The sequence below is a fragment of the Lepus europaeus genome, chromosome 4, assembly GCF_033115175.1.
Source record: "Lepus europaeus isolate LE1 chromosome 4, mLepTim1.pri, whole genome shotgun sequence".
NCBI lineage: Eukaryota > Metazoa > Chordata > Mammalia > Lagomorpha > Leporidae > Lepus > Lepus europaeus.
The window spans coordinates 149,446,023-149,467,435 of NC_084830.1; the positions used below are offsets into that span (position 1 = coordinate 149,446,023).

Here is a 21,413-nt window from a genome sequence, read left to right on the forward strand (position 1 = left end):
CGAGAGCAAGGAAGCTGCCAGAAAACACAGCCCTGTGCTCTCCTTGCTATCAGCTCAGTGAAACGGATTTCAGGTGGGCAGCCTGCGGAACTGCAAGGAACAGGTTTGTGGTAATTGGTCAGAGCAGCCACAGGAAATTAACTCAAGGTGACAGAATTGGCTTCAGCTGGGAAAAAGCTTCACCGTGGCGGCGTTTGACCGAGATGGGAATGGCCCACGTGCAGTGGAGGAAGCCCACTGTGAGCTCAATTCCGTTCTCCAGTGTGGTCCCCTCAGTGCAGCACTGGCGGAACTGCTTTTTCTTGGAAATGCATCAAGTCGGGGCCCGCCACTGAGTGACCCAGCCAGAACCAGTGCTTGACCGATGTCCCGGAACTGTCTGCCTCTGTGTGACAGCTGCAGAAGCAGGCTACCTTGATAACACCCACTTCAAAATGTGGAGAAATCCTTCATTCCTTTTTGACACTCAAATATCTCTAAAAGGTTACTCACACACACACAGGAGGCTAGGTTGCAGGTGGTTCCCACAGACAAAAGGAAAAAAGGAAAATATTTCTACTGCTCTTAGATCATGAAAAGGTGCTTTAAGTGGAGACCAGTGGGCCTGCGGCTGGCAACGGGGGCCAGGGGCAGAGGCGCCTTTGGAATTACTGATTTCTGAAATTAATAAAGTCATTGCATTTAAAAAAAAAAAGAAAAAAAGAAAAGGTGCTTTAGTCAATCCATTCGCGTTCATCCACGAAGAATCTTCCCTCTTTGAAAACTGTCATGAGCCGAAGGATTATAAATGTCAAAATCTTATTACCTTTAAATAAATATTAGAATCCCTGGAACAGTACTCATACAGCCATCTTGTGGGGGACATAATAATTTCATTCACATAATACATTTCTTCAATCACTTTAATATAAAAGACAGCAATGTTTCCACATTTCACATAATATTTTTAAAAATTTTTAAAACCCTCTAATAAGTATTTAATGAAAATAAATTTATTAAAGGTTAACAATGGCCACAGAATTAATACTACCAAATCATCAGTGATGCCTTTTACATTAACAATCGTATCTGGAGGACAAGTGCGGAAAACAGAACAGAATTCCTACATTTCTGCCCAGCCTTTCTGGACTGGCTAAATCCTGAGCATTCCAGAAGACACATTCCATCTGTCTGCAAAGATATTCAACTGGAGTCACACTTAAAGGTATGAAAACACCCCTCCATCAAGTCATCCCACCTGCTACAAAATGACTAAGCCACAATCCAATGAGTTTCTAGGAAAAAGATCCAGCTAAAAAGGAGAACATTAACAGAGAGATAGTAACATTGATCAGAGTAAGTGAATCAGTATAATCAAGAAAGATAGATAATTATTCAACATAATTTGGTTTGGTTAGATCAATGCAACTCACTTTATCTATGGACAACACTGTGAGGGAAATGGGGCACATGAGCCAGAGCCCTCCTTGTAAATGCACAACTAATAATCCTATTCCAACCAACCTGTAACGTAAAAGCACTGAATCCACATTAACATATAACAGTACATCTCACGATAATATAGATGTCAAATCATTATGGCTACACTTTTTTTCATTAAGGTACACAATTTAAGAAAACTTCACAAGACTGTTCCTTTCGACAGTTGTGATGTGTATACAGGATCGACAAAACAGGCACCTCTATTGTAATTTTTTTTTTAATAAATAAAAGCACATTAAGACAAAAAGAAGGTAAGCAGCACCTGAAGCCGTTGACATTTGTCACTAAATGCTGGTACCAGATGGTCTAGCCGGTTAAGTGTCACTACGAGGCGCAGAAAGGAACCATTTTGGATTTAACATGTTAATTCTAGTAGAGATAAGAGCTTCTCCGGGCTCACAGTCCAGCCCCCCGCAGCGAGCAGGAGAGCAGTCCTTCAAACGTCCTATACTTTGGAAAGCAGGCCTGACTCTGGAGCACTCGCCTTAATTAGATTCTGAATCTCCTTGAATTTGGGATGGTCTTTATCAGCCACCAGCTGCAGCAGGACAGCCTCGCTCGTGGTCACTATGATGCCAGTTCGGGCGAGACGCTTGGAGAGGGAAGATAAGAGAACAGAGAAGTCAGCCTGAGAATGAACACTATCTCAAAGCAGCCAAAGTATAATGAGACACAGTAATTAACGTCCTCTACAAAACCAAGGTCACAGCATCAAATTCACTTAGTAAAACAGACTGGAAACAAACAAAAAACAAACAAAAATCCAACAAAACAGGCAGTCAATGTTATGATCCAGTCACACAGGCCAGGGGCAGGAGGGTGAGCCAGGGTCCTGACCCCAGAGAGAGCAGGGGATGCTATAACCAGCCTCCCCACCCCCCACCCCGCCTCTGGACGCCTCTCACATGCACTCTCCTAAATGCGACCTACAGACATCTGCTTCATCCCTCACTCATTGATTCACTCACTCAAATAAGGGCTGCTTTGGACTTATGCTGGAATTGATTAAACTCTTCGACTATTGTTTCTCTGATTGAGATTAAAAAATCTAGTGACTCACATCTCCCTCTCAGCAGTTTAACTGATGTATTATACAAGCCTGTGGTATACAAGCTCATACCTGGCCCTGAGTGGTTATGTATTTAAAAGAAACAGGGAAGGACTAGCCCTACTAAAGCTCCAAGAGCTGTTCTATGGATAGAACTCAATTAGTATTCCATTACTAATTTATTATCCAATAGTTCATATCATAACATTTTTCACGTATTAAAACTACTGTCAAAATTAAAAGGATTCTTCACCTCTCCTTCCTGTCCCCAGCCATCTAACACACAGTCCGTGAGTCCCTCTCACGAGGCTCAGTGAGTTCCTGTCTCTGTGAATGGTGGTGGTTGAGCTGCCCGTCAACCAGTGACAATGGACCCACCACTGGTGCCACCTTCAACTTCAGAATCACGAAACCAGAGTGCAAACTTCAAGGTTGCGTAAAGTCTCCCTGACAGGTCAAAGGACGTCTTGGCCAAAGTGCTGCAGGGGAGTTCCAATGACCAAGAGCTCAAGCAGGGGAAGAGGAGCCAGAGACTGGGGGGGGCTGGAGGCGGGGAGAGGAGGCACGGGGGGAGGGAGGCAGGACGGGGAAGGGGAAGAGACCTCCATAGCAGAGAAGCCTCGACTGTAAGAGGAAGGGGTCAGGAAAATTCCCTGGCGGTCAGCGGAGACCCAGGGTGAGCTCGGGCAGCCCACCCTTGAACAGGGAGGCACGGCCACTGTTCCGTCAGACCCAGTCTTCCCAATGCACACGCTTTCTTCATGCCCCAGGAACAGAGGGGAGCAGAAGCCATCAGCACCCACCAGAAAGCAGGCAAGGGCGCAGAGCCACTGGACAGCACTCCGCAGCAAACACCAGGGAGTGGTGGAGCAAGAAGGGATAGGGAGCAGGCTGGCTGGTGCCCCAGGGGTTCCAACAAGTGCCCAAGGTACTTATCTCAGGTGGTCTTCCCTTTCATTAAAGACTTCTGGGGGCCAGCATTGTGGCGTACTGAGTTAAGACGCCACCTGCAGCACCAGCATTCCATATGGGTGCCAGTTCAAGTCCTGGCTGCTCCATTTCCGATCCAGCTCCCTGCTAACGTACTTGGGAAAGCTGAGGAGGATGGGGCCCCTGCATCCATGTGAGAGATCCAGATGATGTTCCTGGCTCCTGGCTTCAGCCTGGCTCAGTCCCAGCCAGCGTAGCCATTTGGAGAGGGAACTGGCAGAGAGAAGAAGATCTCTGTCTTTCCCTCTTGCTTTTTTTTTTTTTTTTTTAAGATTTATTTATTTATTTGAAAGTCAGAGTTACACAGAGAGAGGAGAGGCAGAGAGAGAGAGGTCTTCCATCTGATGGTTCACTCCCCAACTGGCTACAACAGCAGGAGCTCTGCCAATCCGAAGCCAGGAAACAGGAGCTTCTTCCAGGTTTCCCATGCGGCTGCAGGGGCCCATGGACTTGGGCCATCTTCTACTGCTTTCCCAGGCCATAGCGGAGAGCTGGATCAGAAGAGGAGCAGCTGGGTCTCGAACCAGAGCCTATATGGGATGCTGGTACCCCAGGCCAGGGCGTTAACCCACTGAGCCACAGTGCTGGTCCCTCCCTCCTGCTCTTCCAAATAAATAAAATTAATCTTAGAAAGAAAAAGAAATCTGGAAATTCGGCTTCCACCTCCTTGTTTAGTCAACTGATTATAATACTGAAAACCTTCTAAATGTCAGAAGGCCTTGTGCCTGCTCCAGACAGAAAGGAACGGAATCAAAATAAATCTCACTTCAGATGAGAGTCATGAAAACAGCACCGAATGTCCCGCTGTCCAAACCTGGTTCACCCTCACCACTGCCTGCCCTGCCCTACACTCCTAACTGCTGCTCGCTGTTGTATTTGTCTGTTTATTTATCTATCTGAGAGGGAGAGGGAGGGGGAGAGACAGAGAGAGAGAGATCTTCCATTCACTTGTTCCTTCCCCAGATGCTCTCAAGGCTGGGCTGAGCCAGACAGAAGCTGGGAGCCAGGAACTCAATCCGGATCCCCAACATGGGTGGCAGGGCTTCAGTAACCTAAGCCATATCACTGTCTCACGTGGTCTGAGTTAGCCGGAAGCTGGAGTCAGGAGCAGGAACCAGGGATTCAGTGTCTTCACCGCCCGCCCCTTCACTGCTCACTGTTGCCTCCGTGGCCTTGCTGTGACTCAACCCGAGTCACACAACCAGTGTCTGTCAAGTGCGATCCTCACTCCAACAAGGCAGCAAAGCTCTGGTCTCACTGAGCTTCCCAGGTGCTTAGTGAGGCAGGAAGGGGAGAAAACTGTTTCCGAGTCTCGGGAAGCAATCTGTGGCAAGGAACAAGCCCATCTACGATGTCTGCCTTGCCCTGGTGCTCCAGGTCCATTCTGCCCCACGAGGCTGAGTGAGGACGAGAGTTCAGTCACAGAGGCAGGGGCAGGCTGGGACACTGCTCACAGAAACAGCTTCTTGTGAAGTGACCGCTACACAGGACTACCTAGCTTCCAGAGTGTGATGTGACCAATATTGAGTTTAAAATAATCCAGCCTGTTAGGGAAAGGTGTGGTTTAGCAAAATGCAAGGTTTTTGAATCTGGCTCGCAGACCCGTCCCTAGTGCCTGCCCCAACCTGCAGAGGAATCTGAGCAGACAGCAACAGCAGTGGCCTTTCCAGACATACCTGGCAGGTCTCTGCCCCCCTGACAGGGGGTCCCAAGCCCGCTTTTGCTCTTAGGTTAAAAAGAGGGCACTGAAAATCCCACTGTTTAAAGCATACCTAGGTGCATGGGGGTTAGGCTTCTGAAGCTCTCCCCTTACACATGGAAACCCAGTCCAACTAGGCCAACGGAAAGGAAGGGTGCTCTGACCTGGAAACCTTCACATGGAAGAGCACAAAGGCACGAGGAGGGCCAAAAGAGGAAGCCCACTCGGTTTCCAAGCATCACACAATACTCTCTGGAAGCACCAGACATCAAGTTCAGGAGAGAGTGCGTCTCCTGTACCTTGAGTGCTGTAGAGCTGTACAAACCTGCCTGACAGATGCTCAGTGCCCAGGAAACACTGAGCAAAGCATGCACCACAGACCCCAGTAAAGTTCAAATCGTGCTCTCCATGCAGACCATGAGTCTAATAATCTCAACAGGATATTTTCAGCAAATAGGCTACGTTCTCCACTAAGGTAATAGAGGAGGAGGAAGCAGGACACACGACTAGTTTAACTTCCAGTTATTCAAGAAAGAAAAACCATTTCTCCTAAAATTCTGGGACAAACTAAACCACCTGTATATCAAATTAAAACTAAGAAGTGGCTAGCATTGTGGTGTCACAGGTAAAGCTCCCATCTGTGATGCCGGCATCCCTTATGGGCAACGCTTTCATTCCCAGATGCTCCACTTCCTGTTCAGCTCCCTGCTACTGTGCCTGGGAAAGCAGTGAAGACGGCCCAAGTAGTTGGGTCTCTGCACCTATGTGGGAGACCTGGAAGGAGTCTCTGACCCCTGGCTTTGGCCTGGCCCAGCCCCAGCCATTGTGGCCATTTGGGGAATGAATCAGCAGATGAAAGATCTCTCTCTGTCTCTCCCTCTCTGTCTGTGTAACTCTTTCAAATAAATGAAATGAGTCTAGATAGTAGGTTCTTCCCTTCCCTTCTCAGATAAGTCCCTTCTCAGTCTGAGAACTTATATAAGTGTACATTTCTGGTGATATTAACTTTATGAAAAAAACAACAAATAATCAAAACAATTTTAAAAACCCAGTAGCTAATTGGAGCATTTACTATTCAGGCATGCTACCACTTGCTATGAATACATTATCTTATTTAATCCTTGAAAATTTCCTATGACACAGATGCAATTATTATTTCCATTTCACCAACAAGAAACCTGAGGGACAGAGGTTACATCATTTGTTCAAGAACCCAATATACAAACACCAGCTCTGCACTCAGGTCCAAGTTATGCCCCCACTGTGTGGGCTGCTCATCACGGAGACGACAGGCAGCCTCTCCGAGGACGAGGTTCAGGCGCTAATAAGCTATGCTTTTCATCTCCGTCTCGTGGGAAGGCAGAATTGCCAGCAATCAAAATGTTCTGAGATAAATGCCATGGGAAGAGAAGTTGGAGAAACTTAGGAATGTAGGAAAAAAGCCCTTGAAATTTCAATACAGGCAAGAAAGGTTGTTTTTTGTTTTTTGTTTTTTTTGTATTTGTTTGCCTTTCGCTTTCTCATCCTTGGAAATACGTCCAGGTCTGTGCCTCAGCATCACAGTGAAGGTCGTGCAGGATGGAGAGAGCTGCTGCAGGAGATGAAGAGGAGCTGAGAGTGTCAGGGTTTAAACGCCTGTTCCCAGCGGGCAGTGGATGTGGTCACTCTCCTCCTTCTGCTGAGCAGAAGCAACCTTAGCACCGGACTACCACAGATGGCAACAGCCCACGGGGACTTGACAACAGGCGGACACAATCCCTCAAGCTGTTCCCAGTGGCGATCTCAGCACAGGACTCTGCTTAGGAAAACAGAGAAGGGCTGGCCAGCCAGGGCCTCAGCACAGCTGCCGCCACCCACTGCCTGCCTGCTTCCAGTCAGCCGGCCCCACTGCCCTGGGTTTCTCCTTTCTCTGCCTGCCCCTTCTTCCTCATTTGCTCCTCCTCACCAGCTTGGAAAACTCTCCAGGCTGAAGAGCAACTGGAACAAATCCTACGGAAGAAGTGGGGCCTAGGCCGGCTGGAACACCTGAGGGTCTAAAAAAAAAGACTATTTCCTATTCTTATTATAAAAAACAAACAGGGGCCAGTGCTGTGGTACAGCAGGTTAAAGCCTTGGCCTGCAGTGCTGGCATCCCATATGGGTGCCAGCTCAAGTCCTGGCTGCTCTACTTTTTTTTTTTTTTTTTTTTGACAGGCAGAGTGGACAGTGAGAGAGAGACAGAGAGAAAGGTCTTCCTTTTGCCGTTGGTTCACCCTCCAATGGCCGCCGTGGTAGCGCGCTGCGGCCGGCGCACCGCGCTGTTCCAATGGCAGGAGCCAGGTGCTTATCCTGGTCTCCCATGGGGTGCAGAGCCCAAGCACTTGGGCCATCCTCCACTGCACTCCCGGGCCACAGCAGAGAGCTGGCCTGGAAGAGGGGCAACCGGGACAGGATCGGTGCCCCGACCGGGACTAGAACCCGGTGTGCCGGTGCCGCAAGGCGGAGGATTAGCCTGTTGAGCCACGGCGCCGGCCTGCTCTACTTCTAACCCAGCTCCTTGCTAATGCACCAGGGAAGGCAGCAGAGGATGGCTCAATTCCTTGGGCCCCTGCAACCATGCGGGAGACCCGGAAGAAGTTCCAGGCTCCTCACTTCAGATCAGCTGAGCTCCAGCCATTGTGGCCTTTTGAGGAGTGAACCAGCGGATAGAAGTCCTCTCTGTCTCTACCTCTTTCTGTAACTCTTTCAAATAAATAAAACAAATCTTTTAAAAAATCTTTAAAAAATAACCAATAACATAACTCAACAATGAAATCCAAAGACACATCATGAGTCTAAAATTATTACAAGATCAGAATTAAATTTAAAAGCAAGAGAGGGATTGACAAACTACAGTGCATATTTCCCAGAATTACAGGACAGTCTGCTCTTCAACAGACTTGGAACAGAAGAGGAACATTGGGCAATGTTGACAAAGAGTTGCTTATTCCTGTCTCTGTGGGACACTGTGACATTCTAGAGCCAGCCAGCCACAATACATCGTGTGGTATCCTCAGTCAGGGACGCTTCCTCGTCCCGGACACTCAAGTCGGAGAAGTGGAATGTAAGGCTGAACCAGGCTTCGCTACACTCTGCCTCGGCTAGATCTTGACTGAGTGAAACCCAGGTGACTTGTTCTTAATTGGAAAATCTCTCAACAGATCAGCTTAGGCTTCTAGAAATTTCTTTTAGTCTACATATTAAACTAGAGAACAGTTACAACAAAAGACGTCCAGGAGCTTAGGGCATCACAAGAATCTAGCCAAGGAAGGGTCAAGATACAAAACAGGATGTGGTGGTGACAACTTACAAGTCAGGGTAGCCTCAAGTCCCTGGAAATCAGTGAGAGGTCCATCTTTTATTGGAGTTGGATATTCAACGCTCTTCTCACTTACTTGGCAAACTGGATAAACAATCTATTTTTCAAGGTGGACAATTACCTCCAGAGCAAACATCCTGTCCATCATGCTCCTCGATGAGGTGGCGTCAGCAACGATATGAACCTCGATGCCGCGGCCAACGAGCTCCAAGGCCGTTTGCTGGATGCACACATGAGTCTTGTAGGAAAGCAAAGACCACAGGTAAGAATACAGTAAGCAGAAAGCGTTTTACATACATACAGCAGCATGAAAAAGCAGAAGCGCACTACAAGTCTAACGACTTCCTTCTACATCTGGTTTTGCCTCTAATTGGCGAAGTAATCTTGAGTGTGAAATAGCACCTCGGGCTTTGGTTACTCATCTGTAAGGTCAGGAACTGGACAACATCACTGCTTCTCAGCCTGGGAGCCTGGAGCACATTCCTCAGGTTCTGGGCACATTTCCTGCACCATCGCGATGACCTCCCCATGGCTGACTGTGATCACTTAGTTTAGATCCCACCTGCATCTGAGTTTACCTCTGGATTCAGACCAAGGGCCCAACACAAAGGTTGAGTCTGCAAGGTAAGAATGTAGTGGGGAAAACTGAGCCGTGACAAGGCACCCCATGCTAAAGGCAGGCCACGCTAAAATTAGCCTACGGACCAGGCAAAAGTCACCCAGTTTCCATCCCCACAACTGTAACATACATATCGTAGCTCTGAAAATACTAACTCATAACCACATAGCAGCAGGGCATTCAGAGGGAAAGCATGCTCCAACAAAAACTGAATTTATACAGTCAACGGAGGCAGATCTCAGGAACGTCACAATGCCATCTTTATCTTTCCATGACAAGACAGCTTTGGAGAGTCATCAACTGACAATTCATTAAAATTAGCACAGGAGGACTGCTTACAGATCTTTCTGAATAAGCATGAGATCTAATTATGGTGAACAAGCAAAAAAAGGGCAAAAGTAGCATTTGGTATGTATATAAACGGGCATCTTCCACAATGTCATTTTTGAATTCAATATACAGAAAAACATAATGTACATCTAGCTAGAGACTACATCCTTCTACAAGTAAGACCTGCTACTTTAAAACCTATTTTCAAAGTATCACAAGTACAGTAAACAGATTCCCTTGTCTTCATAGTCTTTCTCTCAATCTCTTCAACTTCAATACAACAGCTGTCTAAAGTCTAGGAATAAATCAATGGAAATCACAAGCAAGTGAATTTTTGTCCTTGCTACATGACCTTTATAGTTTTTCTAGCATAAAAATATGACAAAAGTGAAATCCTACAACACACACATACAATGACTGTGCTGAACAAGTGTTCAAAAGCTTAGGTTAAAAGCTGAGCCAAGAAGCAGTTGGTCTACCTTCAAATCCAGCTCTAATCCTGACCTGACCAGGTACATGACGTTGGGCAAGTTGTATTTTGTTTCTTCATCTGTAATATGGGAAGTACTGGCTTCAGACTTCAAACTTAGTTCATAAAGTTGCTGTGAGGGGTTGATGAGTGAGTGGCAATACAGGGTCTGGATCAGTGCCACGCCAGCAGAGAACATGCAATTCACAGTGTGAATTCTCATTGTGAGGATGACCCACACAGCATTCCACACACAAAACTGCTGTCTAGAAACACCAAGACTTATCCAAATGCTATTGTCCCCAAATCATAATAAATGTACTCACTTCCACTCCAAAGAGCACAACACTCCTGACTCCAGGAATCTCTGCTAATGCTGCTTCCACTTCTGGTAACACCATGGAAAACTTGGTCTTGGGAAGAACCAGTTTTACCCCTGTTAAATCAATTTCTTGAACGGTGCTTCCAAGACCCTTAGGATACTGTTCTGTTACAATAACTGGAATTCCTAAAATCCGGGCCCCTTGCAACTGAAAAAAAAAAAATAATCAAACACAAAAACCATCAGCAGTATGCACGGTGTATGTAAGAAAATATGTCATGTTTCAGCACACTAGAACTCAGAAGAAAACATACCAGTCTCTGTCCAACACTAATAATATCCCCAAAATACTTGATGGCTGGTCTGAACCTTTCCTGCATATCACAGCAGAAAAACACAGTGCTTGAAGGTGTAAGATTTCCCAGGGTGGTGAGCTGAGGAAAAAAGAAGAAGAAGAAGAAAAAAAAAAGATTTAGTGCTTGTTATACAATGGTATTTATTTTCAGTGGAGGCCAATAAAGGAAAAAACAAATGCTCCTACTGTTTAATCCAGTAAGCTAATTTCCTTTTCTTTTTTTTTTTTTTTTGTAAGATTTATTTATTTACTTGTTTGGCAGAGTTACAGAGAGGCAGAGGCAGGGAGAAAAAGAGATCTTCCATCTGCTGGTTCACTCCCCAGATGGCCAATCCGAACCCAGAAGACTGGAGCCTCTCCCGGGTCTCTCACACAGGTACAGGGGCCCAAGCACCTGGGCCATCTTCTGTTACTTTCCCAGACCATAGAAAAGAAATCTGGATGGGAAGCAGAGCACCCAGGACCTAAACCGGAGCCCATGTGGGATGCCGGCACTGCAGATGGCAGCTTTCCCACCATGCCACAGCACCAGCCCTGCAGTAAGGCTAATTTCTACAAACATTATCAAAAATAAATTATTTGAATTATGGTGGGGGGGGGAAGGCCCACAGAAATACCTTCAGAATTGTTTTCAATAGTAAAAATTAGAAATAAACCAAGGGCCAATAATACAGAAATGGGTGAAGAAAATTAACACATTCACAAAATATTCTTGACCATATAAAAACCACAGACACACACACACACACACACGTACACATCAAAGAATCTGTTCCAAAGGAAAGGCTCACTCTAGAATGTTAACTATAAAATAAGCACAACTCAATAGGATTTAAATAACAAAATATGAATTGAAAAGTCAAATGAAATATATGAAAAATTAACAAGTGATCATCTAATTAGGAGTAGTAAACATTCTCTTCTTATAGATTGCTTGTGTGCTCCAAATGTATTTAAAAATATTTCCTGAAATTTATTTACAAATATGTTACCTGGCCTAGCAGTTCAAAACACCCACATCTCATATCAAGAGACCCTGAGAGGCAGCAGGTGATCGTTCAAGTAGCTGGATCCCTGATACTCACACAGGAGACCCAGATGAGTTCCCGCTCCCAGCTTGGACTTGTCCATGACCCAGATGTGGCAGGCCTTTGGGAAGTGAACCACTGGATAGAAGATCTCTCTCTCTCTCTTTCTTTCTCTCTCTCTCTCACACATACAAATAAATTAATTAATTTAATAAATAATAAAATAAAATAAATAAAATTCTTAAAAGAAGGAACTTCAAAAATGTTAGTGAGAATATGTTAATGAGAAAACAAAATAGACGATGGTTTTACTTACAAGCACAAAAGGTCAAATTTAAAATCATCTGTAGCAGAAAGCATGAAACATAAAAAAAGCATAAATTCAGAATTCCTGCTACCATCGAACTAGAGATATTAAGATGCTATTTTCAGGAATAACTTACAGTTTTTTTAAAATGCAACGGAATAAAGCCAAGCATGCAGTGTTAAATGAACTGCCCGGTGCTCGGCGAGAACAGACCGGAGGCTGAGAGCTGCATTTCATGGCTCTCATCATCAGAAAAGACAGTGACTTAACACAGAAACTGGGCATCAGATCACCAAGCCTGACACGAATCTCCATACCTGGTCTGCTCTAACAGCTTGGGCTCAATACACATCTACCAACAACAAAAACAGAAATCACTTCTGAATTCAAGAATTTAACAACCCCAAATTCTGGAAAAATCCACACTGCTTCTCTTCCCTTCTTGTAAACTACAGAATTCTCTGTAAATGATGACCCCTGGTTCTGAATAAACAAAGACCACAACTCTTCTCAGCCACACCTTAAAATTTTCCTCTCATTACCTGGCTTTCTCCCCATAAAAGCACCCCCAGATAACAATGATTAATAATTTTCTAGAAGAGTTCATGTCCAAGCGCACAGTGGCGGCTTCACCACCAGCGTGGCCCAGACTCTCCCTCATGAATTAACTGCATCGCCCAAATAAATCTCTTATCCTTGATGATATTAGCTGTTCTAAGTGGCTTGCACTTTATGTTATCCAGAGCCTGGCTGAGGGACTCTGGTACCTCAATCTCCCCTTGGTACTGCCTATTGTTGGATCACCTATAATCCAACACCAAATCCATGCTGGAATTTCAGAGCCATCTGTCATTCTAACACGATGCAGAGGGTTTTTCTATTTTTCCTATAAAATATAACGTTGACGTGTAACTGACTATACATTCTAGCTTTGGCTGTTTCCTTACTTAATTTTGTATATGCCTCCATTTTGGTCATGTTCACAAGTAGTGAGTATGAACTGTGGATATAAGCACTGCGAAGAAGGCCAATTTTTGTGCATTGAGGATGCTGATTTTAGAAAGATTTATTTATTTGAAAGTCGAAGTTAAAGACAGTGTCAGAATGATCTTCCATCTACTGGTTCATTTCCTAAATGACAGCAACGGCTAGGGCTGGGCCACGCCAAAGCCAAGAGCTTTTTCTGGGTCTCCCACATGGGTGCAGAGCTCCACGCACGTCCTCTGCTACTTTCCCAGGCACATTAATAGGGAGCTGTATTGGAAGCGCAGCAGCCAGGACTCGAACCGGCGTCCATGATGCCAGCATTGCAGGTGGCAGTTCTACTTGCTACGCTATAACACTGGCCCTAAGGATATTATTTTAAAAAGAACAATCACTGTTTATAACTAGGGATTTTTAATTCCCAGTAAATATGAAATCCTGGCTCAAAGGGCTCAGTGTAAACCATGGGTTCCCAGCGTTCCACAAATGTGTAAGTATACCCTCTATACAAAGCAGCTGGCCTGCCACAGGCCTGTGTGACAGGAAAGCAACACAATGCTGCCAGTGCAGCCACTCCACAACAGATGAGAAGCAACACATACGCAAAACAATACTTCCGGGCAGTTACACAGGTGCAAGAGCATCAAGGCACGAATGAGATTCCCGTGCCAGCCTGCACTCAGCCTGTGCACATTTGCAAGTCTGGTTGTGTAGATACTAAATTTACAGATGTTAGAAACAGCAAATCAGAAAGCAAACGGCTGGAGGCAGACCAACGGACAGCAGTAGGAACAACGGCTGACAGAGCGAAGATGCAAAAAACACTAGGCTTGTTAGGCTAAAGGCCTAACTAGCTGCTGTAACTCAGGAAAATATCAAACAAGCCATTCATTAGGAAATTGTTGAATTATATAATGTTTCAGAAGAGCTACAAGATATAATAGCCACAATATTTTTATGTTGGAAATTTTAAAGAAGTCAATCTAGCCAAAAAGCCCAAATAGTCAGAGAGCTGTGGTTCCTGTCACCTGATGCTTCCCTGTGCCTCATTTCAGCAGTGAGGCACTGTTTCTGCACAGAAACCACATCAGCTGTTTATCATATTAGAGCCAGACAGTGGTGGGCAGAGAACACGGCCCTGAAATTCTCACTGGCCGGCAAAACCTTTCTAGGAAAGGAACTCACCCATAAGCTTTCAATAAACAAAGAAACCTCAGGGAAGACAGTGGCAAGGCTGTTAGAGAATACGACAAAAGCAGAGAACACAGGATCAAGTCATCTAGGATGACAGGTGATCATTCTGTCAATCAGCACATCCCCCCATACTGAGATCTGGCCACATGCCCTTGAACGTGGTGGCATCCTTAACAGTGAAATCCGAAGCAAGAGAGCACCAGCACACAGACCTCAGCTAGGGAATGGTGATTACTGTGATTAATTATGTCGCACTGATATAGCGCACCCCTGCTGGAATGGGAGAATGACCTTCACGATGTTCCTTGCAACATCCCACAAGCCCAATGCCATCAGACAGACCAGCGTGGAGGGACCCTCAACCAGCATGCCTCAGACCTGCCAAGGTGATTAAAACAGTGAGAGTCTGAGACATTGTCACAGCCCACCGGAGTCAAAGGGAGCGTGGCAACTAAAATGCAATCTCGGACTGGATTCTAGAAAAGGCTATCAGGGAAAAACTAGTGAAATCCAGAGAAAGTGCGGAGTTCAGTTATTCCTAACACAGCAGTGTTGGTCCCCAGATTGTAACAAATGGACTGCAGAGAAACCCAAGGTGTTCACAACAGAGGAATCTCGGACCAGGAACACAGGCACTTTTAACTTTGCTGGAAATCTAAAACCATTCTTAAATTAAAAGCCTATTCAAAAAATAAACAAAAGGCATCCCTAGCTACACTTCGTGAATAACCTCCATAGCTCACAAGCCAGGAAAAAGGCTATGAGGCTACCAAAAACAAACCAGAAACCTCTCACGGTGGCCAACCAATCCTCTCCTGCCCCCACTCCAAATTCATGGACCTTCCAATCACCTGTTTTGAAAATGACACAATTCTATGTAATTCAGAAATTTTTTTAACTGTCATTCATGAATTTCTCTTACATCAAAATCTTTTGGAGAACTAAAAATACTGCCAGCTGTCACAAATTTACATATTGCAACTATGTTGCATCAATCCTGGCACAGCAAATTCAACATGGGTAACAAAGGGTTACCCAGTATCATCACAAATAAAAGTGTAGCAATTATAGATCAATGTATATGCAAGAAGCATGAAGAAATCACATGTAATACAGATGAGAAGTAAACTACTTAGAAATGTCCCTGGGAACATAAAATTAAAAGCATGAGTTTGATATAATTTTTTCAGAATACATGGAAAATACATATTATGAAAAAACTATGCATGGATTTCAAAGATTTTTTTGCAATAAAGTAAACTCAGACTTTGAACTCATGTTTCCATGAACTTCTGGAGGCACTCTTATGTGTGTACACATAGTCACACCTTCATATACCCTTAGGTTTATTCAGACACACACTCAAATACACAACGTTTACCATGTGCATTGGCTTTCTTAAGTCAAGAGATTGGACTCAAGAATACACTTTCTGTCACTTTCTGAAAAACTGTCACAACTGAGCTGTGACCTCAGATTTCATAATCCATCAGTGGATCATCCCCAAGTTCCAGCATTACGGTGCTCATGAGGATGGTTCCCCTTCTCCAGCACAAAAGGGCTCTGATGTAAGTGGTTTTCAATGACTGTGACGTCTGCAAGAACCTGAGCTGGCCCTGGTACAGGAGAGTGGTGTGGCCTTCACCAAGTCCATTGCCACCACGAAAACAACGCATGCTGAGTACAGTGTTGAGCCATGCCTAACCCCAGTACCTCAGAAAGCGACCCAGTGTGAGTGATGTCATTACAAAAAGAAACAACCTGGGTGGAGGGACACAGGGCAAAGGTTCTGAGGCCATGGAGGCAGAGACTGGGTGCCAGGTCTGCATGCCAACAACCACAGAAGCCAGGAGAGAAGCAAGGAGTCGTTTCTTCCTCACCCCCTTGGAAGGAACCGACCACACAGACAACTTATCTCTACCCTCCAGCCTCTGAGGGTAGTGGCCACCCCCAGCAGGCCACACAGGAGTCACCTATCTTCAGCAGGGACACAAAGCCTGCATGATCTGCCAGCCAGAGACAAGGCAGGGCATCACTGAGATCCTTATTTCCCTGCCACGTGCCTCCCAGAAGTGTGAGGACCACAGCCATGGAAGGTATTGCTCCAACACTGGCTCACTGAAAACTATCTGCTGTGGCTTCCTCAAGGGACAAGGAACTGCTACACAGCGGAGACCAGCAGACATTAGTATCTGAGTCCAAATCTCAATTTCAGTCACATAAATGAGATCAACCGTCAACATCTCCAAACGTAAGGACAAATACTGTGACAAGGTAAGAGAAACAGTATCGCCCTCAAAGGACCATTTCAGCAATAAAAGCTCCATGTCATCAAGCAGGAAATGTCTTGGCTTTCTGTGATATCCCTCATATAAAGTACAGCTCAGTGCATGTAAAAAAAAATGTACTCTCTAATGAAGTTAAATATCATTTACTATCAAGATCTTAGAAAGCTACTTCATCAACAACATTGAATCTACACTAGGGTTCCCCTTCACCAGCACCATGAAAGGGAGAAAATCCTCCAAATGCAGATCCCAGCTGCCACCCTCAGATACATTTTACTGCCAAGTAGCCTCTAACGTACTCACAGAGGTGGTCAGGACAACACCCTCCCAAGAAACCACGAGGGTGACCCAGCACCACCAACTCAGGATCCCCGACTGCACACCTGCTCCTTAGTCCAAGGAGCCTGTCTGCTTCTCACTCAGGGCCTGAGCCCAGCCATCTACCTACTCTAACTTTCACGCTCCTGGACAAAGGCCCTATCATGTTCAAAGGAGCAAACCAAAGGCAGACCGGATGCCTCTCCCGCTGCTTCTCCAATCCCATGGTTCCTCCCTTCCAGGGTCTCCCAGCTATACCCACGGCCACGCCTCCATTTCAAAGGATGGCAGTAATAAACGCCCACTCAAGGAAAAAGCGGCAGTCCAATCCCCTGCCAATTAACTGTCTCAGGAAGAGGGTCAGAATAACCTTCCCAGGGAAGCCCTTATCTTCTGCCCACACAAAGCTGCCAAAGTCCCCGCCCGGGTCCATTAGCTCTTCTCTCCAGCTCAGGCTGCCCTCCCCAGTTGCAGGCTGGTGGTATCATCAAATCTACCTGTTTCCAGGGTTAAATGTCTCCCTTACTCAGAATTCGAAAAATACCTTATGAAAAATTAAAACGTGTAAGCCACAAAAATGACCTAGATTCCCACCCTCCTCGTATAATCCTCTATTTACATTCTTGCTCATGTGTCTCCAGATTCACCGGACTTCAAGCACTGGACAAAGCTGCGGACATACACGCCATGCAGGAAACAGGAGCTGTGCCTTCAGCTGCCTGAGCTGTCAGCAGGCATCCAGGTACGTTGACAGGATATTTACGACTGATACCAAGAAGGCAACACAGCACGACACTGGCAATGGGGGTGGGTCATAAAGAGGAGTTCCCACGGCACCACCAACGGCAGGTGCAGCGTGCAGGCCCCACTGCCTGCTCCAGCTCACTGCCCTGAGCAGTCAGAGGGGAGCGTCCAGGTGAGCCCAGGCCCTGTGCCAATGAAGACCACCTGTATAGAAAACCAGTGCATAAGCTGGGGCCCAGAGGCCCCAGGGTCTATCGCTGGCAAAATAATAAGTCCCCATATTTAGGCAAAGGGACTCCCATTGGAGCAGAATTCACGCTCTTTGTCCTAACCTTAGGGAAGGGAACTGCCACCCCCAGCAGCATAGCTGCACCAGGAGCCATCCTAGTGACAGCCACAAATGCCAAAGATCAATGAGCAGCAGCAAGATAAATGAACAGACAAAAGCTCCGGCGTGTGACTTGTTTTCTACCCTGCTCAGCGTTCTCCTTCAGCACAAAATGGAAACAGGAATGCAATGGGGGCCCTGGCGAGCTCTGCCTCCCAGGGCCGTGTAATCTCCATCACCTTCCCACCGCTCTACTTCTTGATGTTCTGCTCTTCCGCAAAATGGAGGAGTTGGATCACAGGGTGAGGAGCAAGAACTGAATCCAGGTTTGCATCCAAGCAACGATGCACTGAAAGCTGCCACTCAAATGTTTGTGGAATGAACTCTAGGCTTTTCTGCAGGACAGAACATCCTGTCACCAAGATTAAACAGCTGGATTCCCAAAAGCACAGCCTGTGCAGGAGTCATGAAAAGAAGTGTCCTTCTCTTCCAAGTGTGTGTGTGTGTGTGCGCGCGCATACACATCTCACCTCACACAGATACAATTAAGTATGAGAAGTACATATGCCCCATAGATGGGGCGTGGTGTTCACCTCTCTCTATTCCTTCATGTTATCTCTGCTAAGCTGGGAGCTGGGCCTGCCTCAAGCAAAGCACAAAACAAGATAACATGGAAGTATCTTTAACACTTCAACATATATAAAGTACATAAAATCTAAAAACAGATCAACGATGCTTAAGAATGCTTGGCCTATTCAGTGAGAAAAATTAGATTTTAAAAGGTGGACCACAGGAATGCTATCGCCATAATTATTATTTCAAACATCATCACAAAAAATAAGCTGTACATAAACTCCTACACGTAGCAAAATATTTCAGAAGCCACAAGTGACCTGAATTATACCATGCCTGGTGAGGAGATATGAGCCGTGCCGGGCATTGCCATTTCCATTATTAATTTCCAGGAGGTTTAATTACAAAGAGTCGTCAGTCTGCGGCCTGCAATTTTCAAAACGCAGACAGGCCGCCCCGGGAGGGCAGCTTAGTGTAGCCAAGTCCTCGGAGGCCTCCCCTCACCCCTCCTCTCAGGAACAGCAGCTGCCTCAGGAGGCCGTCAGCATCCTCGGGACAGCTCCAGCCCTCCTGCCTTAGTATCTGGAACCTGGCCTCTGCAAATGGACTTGTCAACGCCGCATCCAGCATCCTGGGTATTCTGGCAGAGTCGTCCAAACACAGCCTGACCGCCACGGGCGGTCAGGGCAGCCGTCGACCACGGCCAGCGCCTGAAGATGTAGAAACTGCGGAGTTTCAAGTGCGCAAGGACGGCGGTTCCCCATCGCGGGAAGCAGAGTCCTGGGGAGTGGGCTCTCTCTTCGGCCCCCTCAGGCTCTCCAGGGGGCGGCCAGCGTTCTCTGTGGCTTCATCCAGGTCCCACCTGCTGCCTGGAACACTTCTGCACGGGTGCTGTGGGAGCAAGAAACACGGATCCGGCCGGCAACTACAGTGGCAAGAAAACGGGAATAACCCTGGAAAACCACACCTGCGTGTGCAAAGCCCTCGCTACCCCCAACCCACAAGAAAACAGCTCCTTCTCGGGTTCCCCCTTGCTCCCTTCCAAACGACAAACCTTCCAGTGGATCCTTTACAAAGCAGGCAGGAGTCCTAACACCAGAACAGCTTTAACAAATACAAGGAGACACTAAAAACAACATGAAGGCGCCCTCAAGTTCTGGGAACTGCTGGTCTATCTACCTGAGCCGGGCACCGCACTCCTGAGCCCGGCGGAGGCTGCCCAAGTGGGGTGGCCAGGACCTGGCGGCCCCGGGCTGGGACGAGGGGAGCACAGGAGCCGGCCCGAGAGGTCGGCCGGGGGCCGGGAGAGAATGGCGAAGGGTCCGATGGCTGAAGTTTGGGGTTCCGCAAGTGGCTAACTCAACTCCGGGGAGCACACGCGCCAAGCCCCGCGCGTCCCGCAAGCTCCCGTGTCCCGCCCCCCCGCCCCCCCACAAGGGGCTCCCGCACGCAGGCGGCCGCCACCGGCGCAGGGCACCCGCAGCGGAGGCGGCCGGCCCAGGACCACACACGTGGGGGCACGGCGGGCGCGGCGGCCGGCGGCGGAGGCCCACGCCCCCGGCCCGGCGGGCGGCCGTCCGCTTCCGACAGGCGCCGGCCCTTCCCGGCCGGGCGGCTCCGGGCACCTGAGGAGCGCGGGCGGGGCGGGGACGGCGCGCGGGCCTCCCGCGGGACCCACCTGGATCTGCAGCGGCACGAGGCGCACCTTGCAGCGCTCGCTCACCGCGAAGCCCTTGGGCAGGTCCACGTACTGGCCCCACTCCTCGGCGAAGAGCTGCACCACGAATTTGCGGTGCATGTCGATCTGGTCGCCGTACAGGCTGAGGAACTTCTGGATGAGCAGCTCGTAGCCCGCGCCGTGCGGCACCGACGAGGGCCGCGCGAAAACCGAGAAGCAGAAGAGCACCGGCACCGCGCCCGACGGCGGCCCCGTCCCCGCGCCGCCGCCGGGGAGCGCCGGGACAGCCGGCTCCGCCGCCGCCATGTTCCCCCGAGCGTGTGCGAGCGCCGAGCCGCCGAGGCGCAGGCACCGCCGGCCGCCGCGGCCCCGCCCCCGCGCGCCGCCCGCCGCCCGCCGGCTGCCTCGCGCGCCGCGGCTGAGGGGCGGGCCCTGGCGGCTCCGCGGCGGAGGGCGGGCGGCGCCGGGGCCGGGGTCGCGCGGCGGGGGCGGGGGGCGAGCGCCCGCTGCGGCGGCCCCGCGCCCTCAGAGCCGCCCGGCCCCGGCGCCGCCCGCCGCCGAGCGCCTGCTTCCGCTCGTCTGAGGGACCCGTGCGCCCGGCGCTGAGGTGAGCCTGACGGGGCGAGTGCCCCTCCGCCTTCTCCCGCTGCACCCCGCCGGGCCCTCCGGCTCTCGGACCGGGCAGTGGAGGGTCGGGGCTGCGGGATCCTGGGGCTGCTGGCCCCGTGCGGAAGGTGCAGTCCCGCTCCGGAATGGCAGCTGCTGTCCTAAGACCAACAGGGCTGACAGGTGCACTGACGAGAGCCTGGGACTTGAATGCTTCCCTTGGAAGACCAGCCACGGCTGGGCGTGCTGTGGTGTTTCAGTCCCGTAGGACGCAGGAAACCATGAAGAGCGTTAGGAGCAAAAATGTGAGCTTGGTGCTAAGATTGCAAACGGGATCGCCGTCGAATAAAGCAGCCTTCTGGGTATGCATTATAGCTAACAGGGTCCCTAGCGTCGGGTCCTGCGGCGACAGGCTGTTGGTTGCAAACGTAAAAAATTAGGTGATCCGTGGTAGGGATGTCGTCTTCTTAGAGAGTAGTGACCTTCGGGGCGCTGTGCTGGCGCAGCATCCCGCACAACTCCCTGCTGGTGCCCCTGAGGAGGCTGGGAAGATGGCTCTAGCGCTAGGGATCCCTGCCCCTCACGTGGGGGACCTGGATGGAGTTCCCGGCTCCTGGGTTCATCTGACCCAGCTCCTGTTGGTGGAGCCGTTTTGGGGAGTGAACCAGCTGATACAAGAGCGAGCTCGCTCTGTCTCTCCCTCAGCTCTGTAAC

General features: G+C 48.4%; 1 protein-coding gene across 1 annotated transcript; it reads right to left on the reverse strand.

Annotated features, from left to right (window-relative positions):
* Positions 1 to 884: 884 nt before the first annotated feature.
* ISOC1 (isochorismatase domain containing 1) lies at positions 885 to 20,399 on the reverse strand. The gene is made up of 5 exons (XM_062189226.1): positions 20,094 to 20,399; positions 10,611 to 10,730; positions 10,301 to 10,504; positions 8,678 to 8,794; positions 885 to 2,074 (listed from the first exon to the last, which is right to left on the reverse strand). The coding sequence occupies exons 1-5, from the start codon at positions 20,397 to 20,399 to the stop codon at positions 1,928 to 1,930; spliced, it is 894 nt and encodes a 297-aa protein (XP_062045210.1). The 3' UTR covers positions 885 to 1,927.
* Positions 20,400 to 21,413: the final 1,014 nt, after the last annotated feature.

Coding starts and splice junctions, on each gene's coding strand:
- ISOC1 (XM_062189226.1), bottom strand. CDS start 20,399: ATGGCGGCGGCGGAGCCGGCTGTCCCGGCGCTCCCCGGCGGCGGCGCG. Junction 10,505..10,610: donor TTAGTGTTGGACAGAGACTG/GTATGTTTTCTT, acceptor TTTTTTTTTCAG/TTGCAAGGGGCCCGGATTTT. Junction 2,075..8,677: donor ACAGGATGTTTGCTCTGGAG/GTAATTGTCCAC, acceptor TCCCTCTCCAAG/CGTCTCGCCCGAACTGGCAT.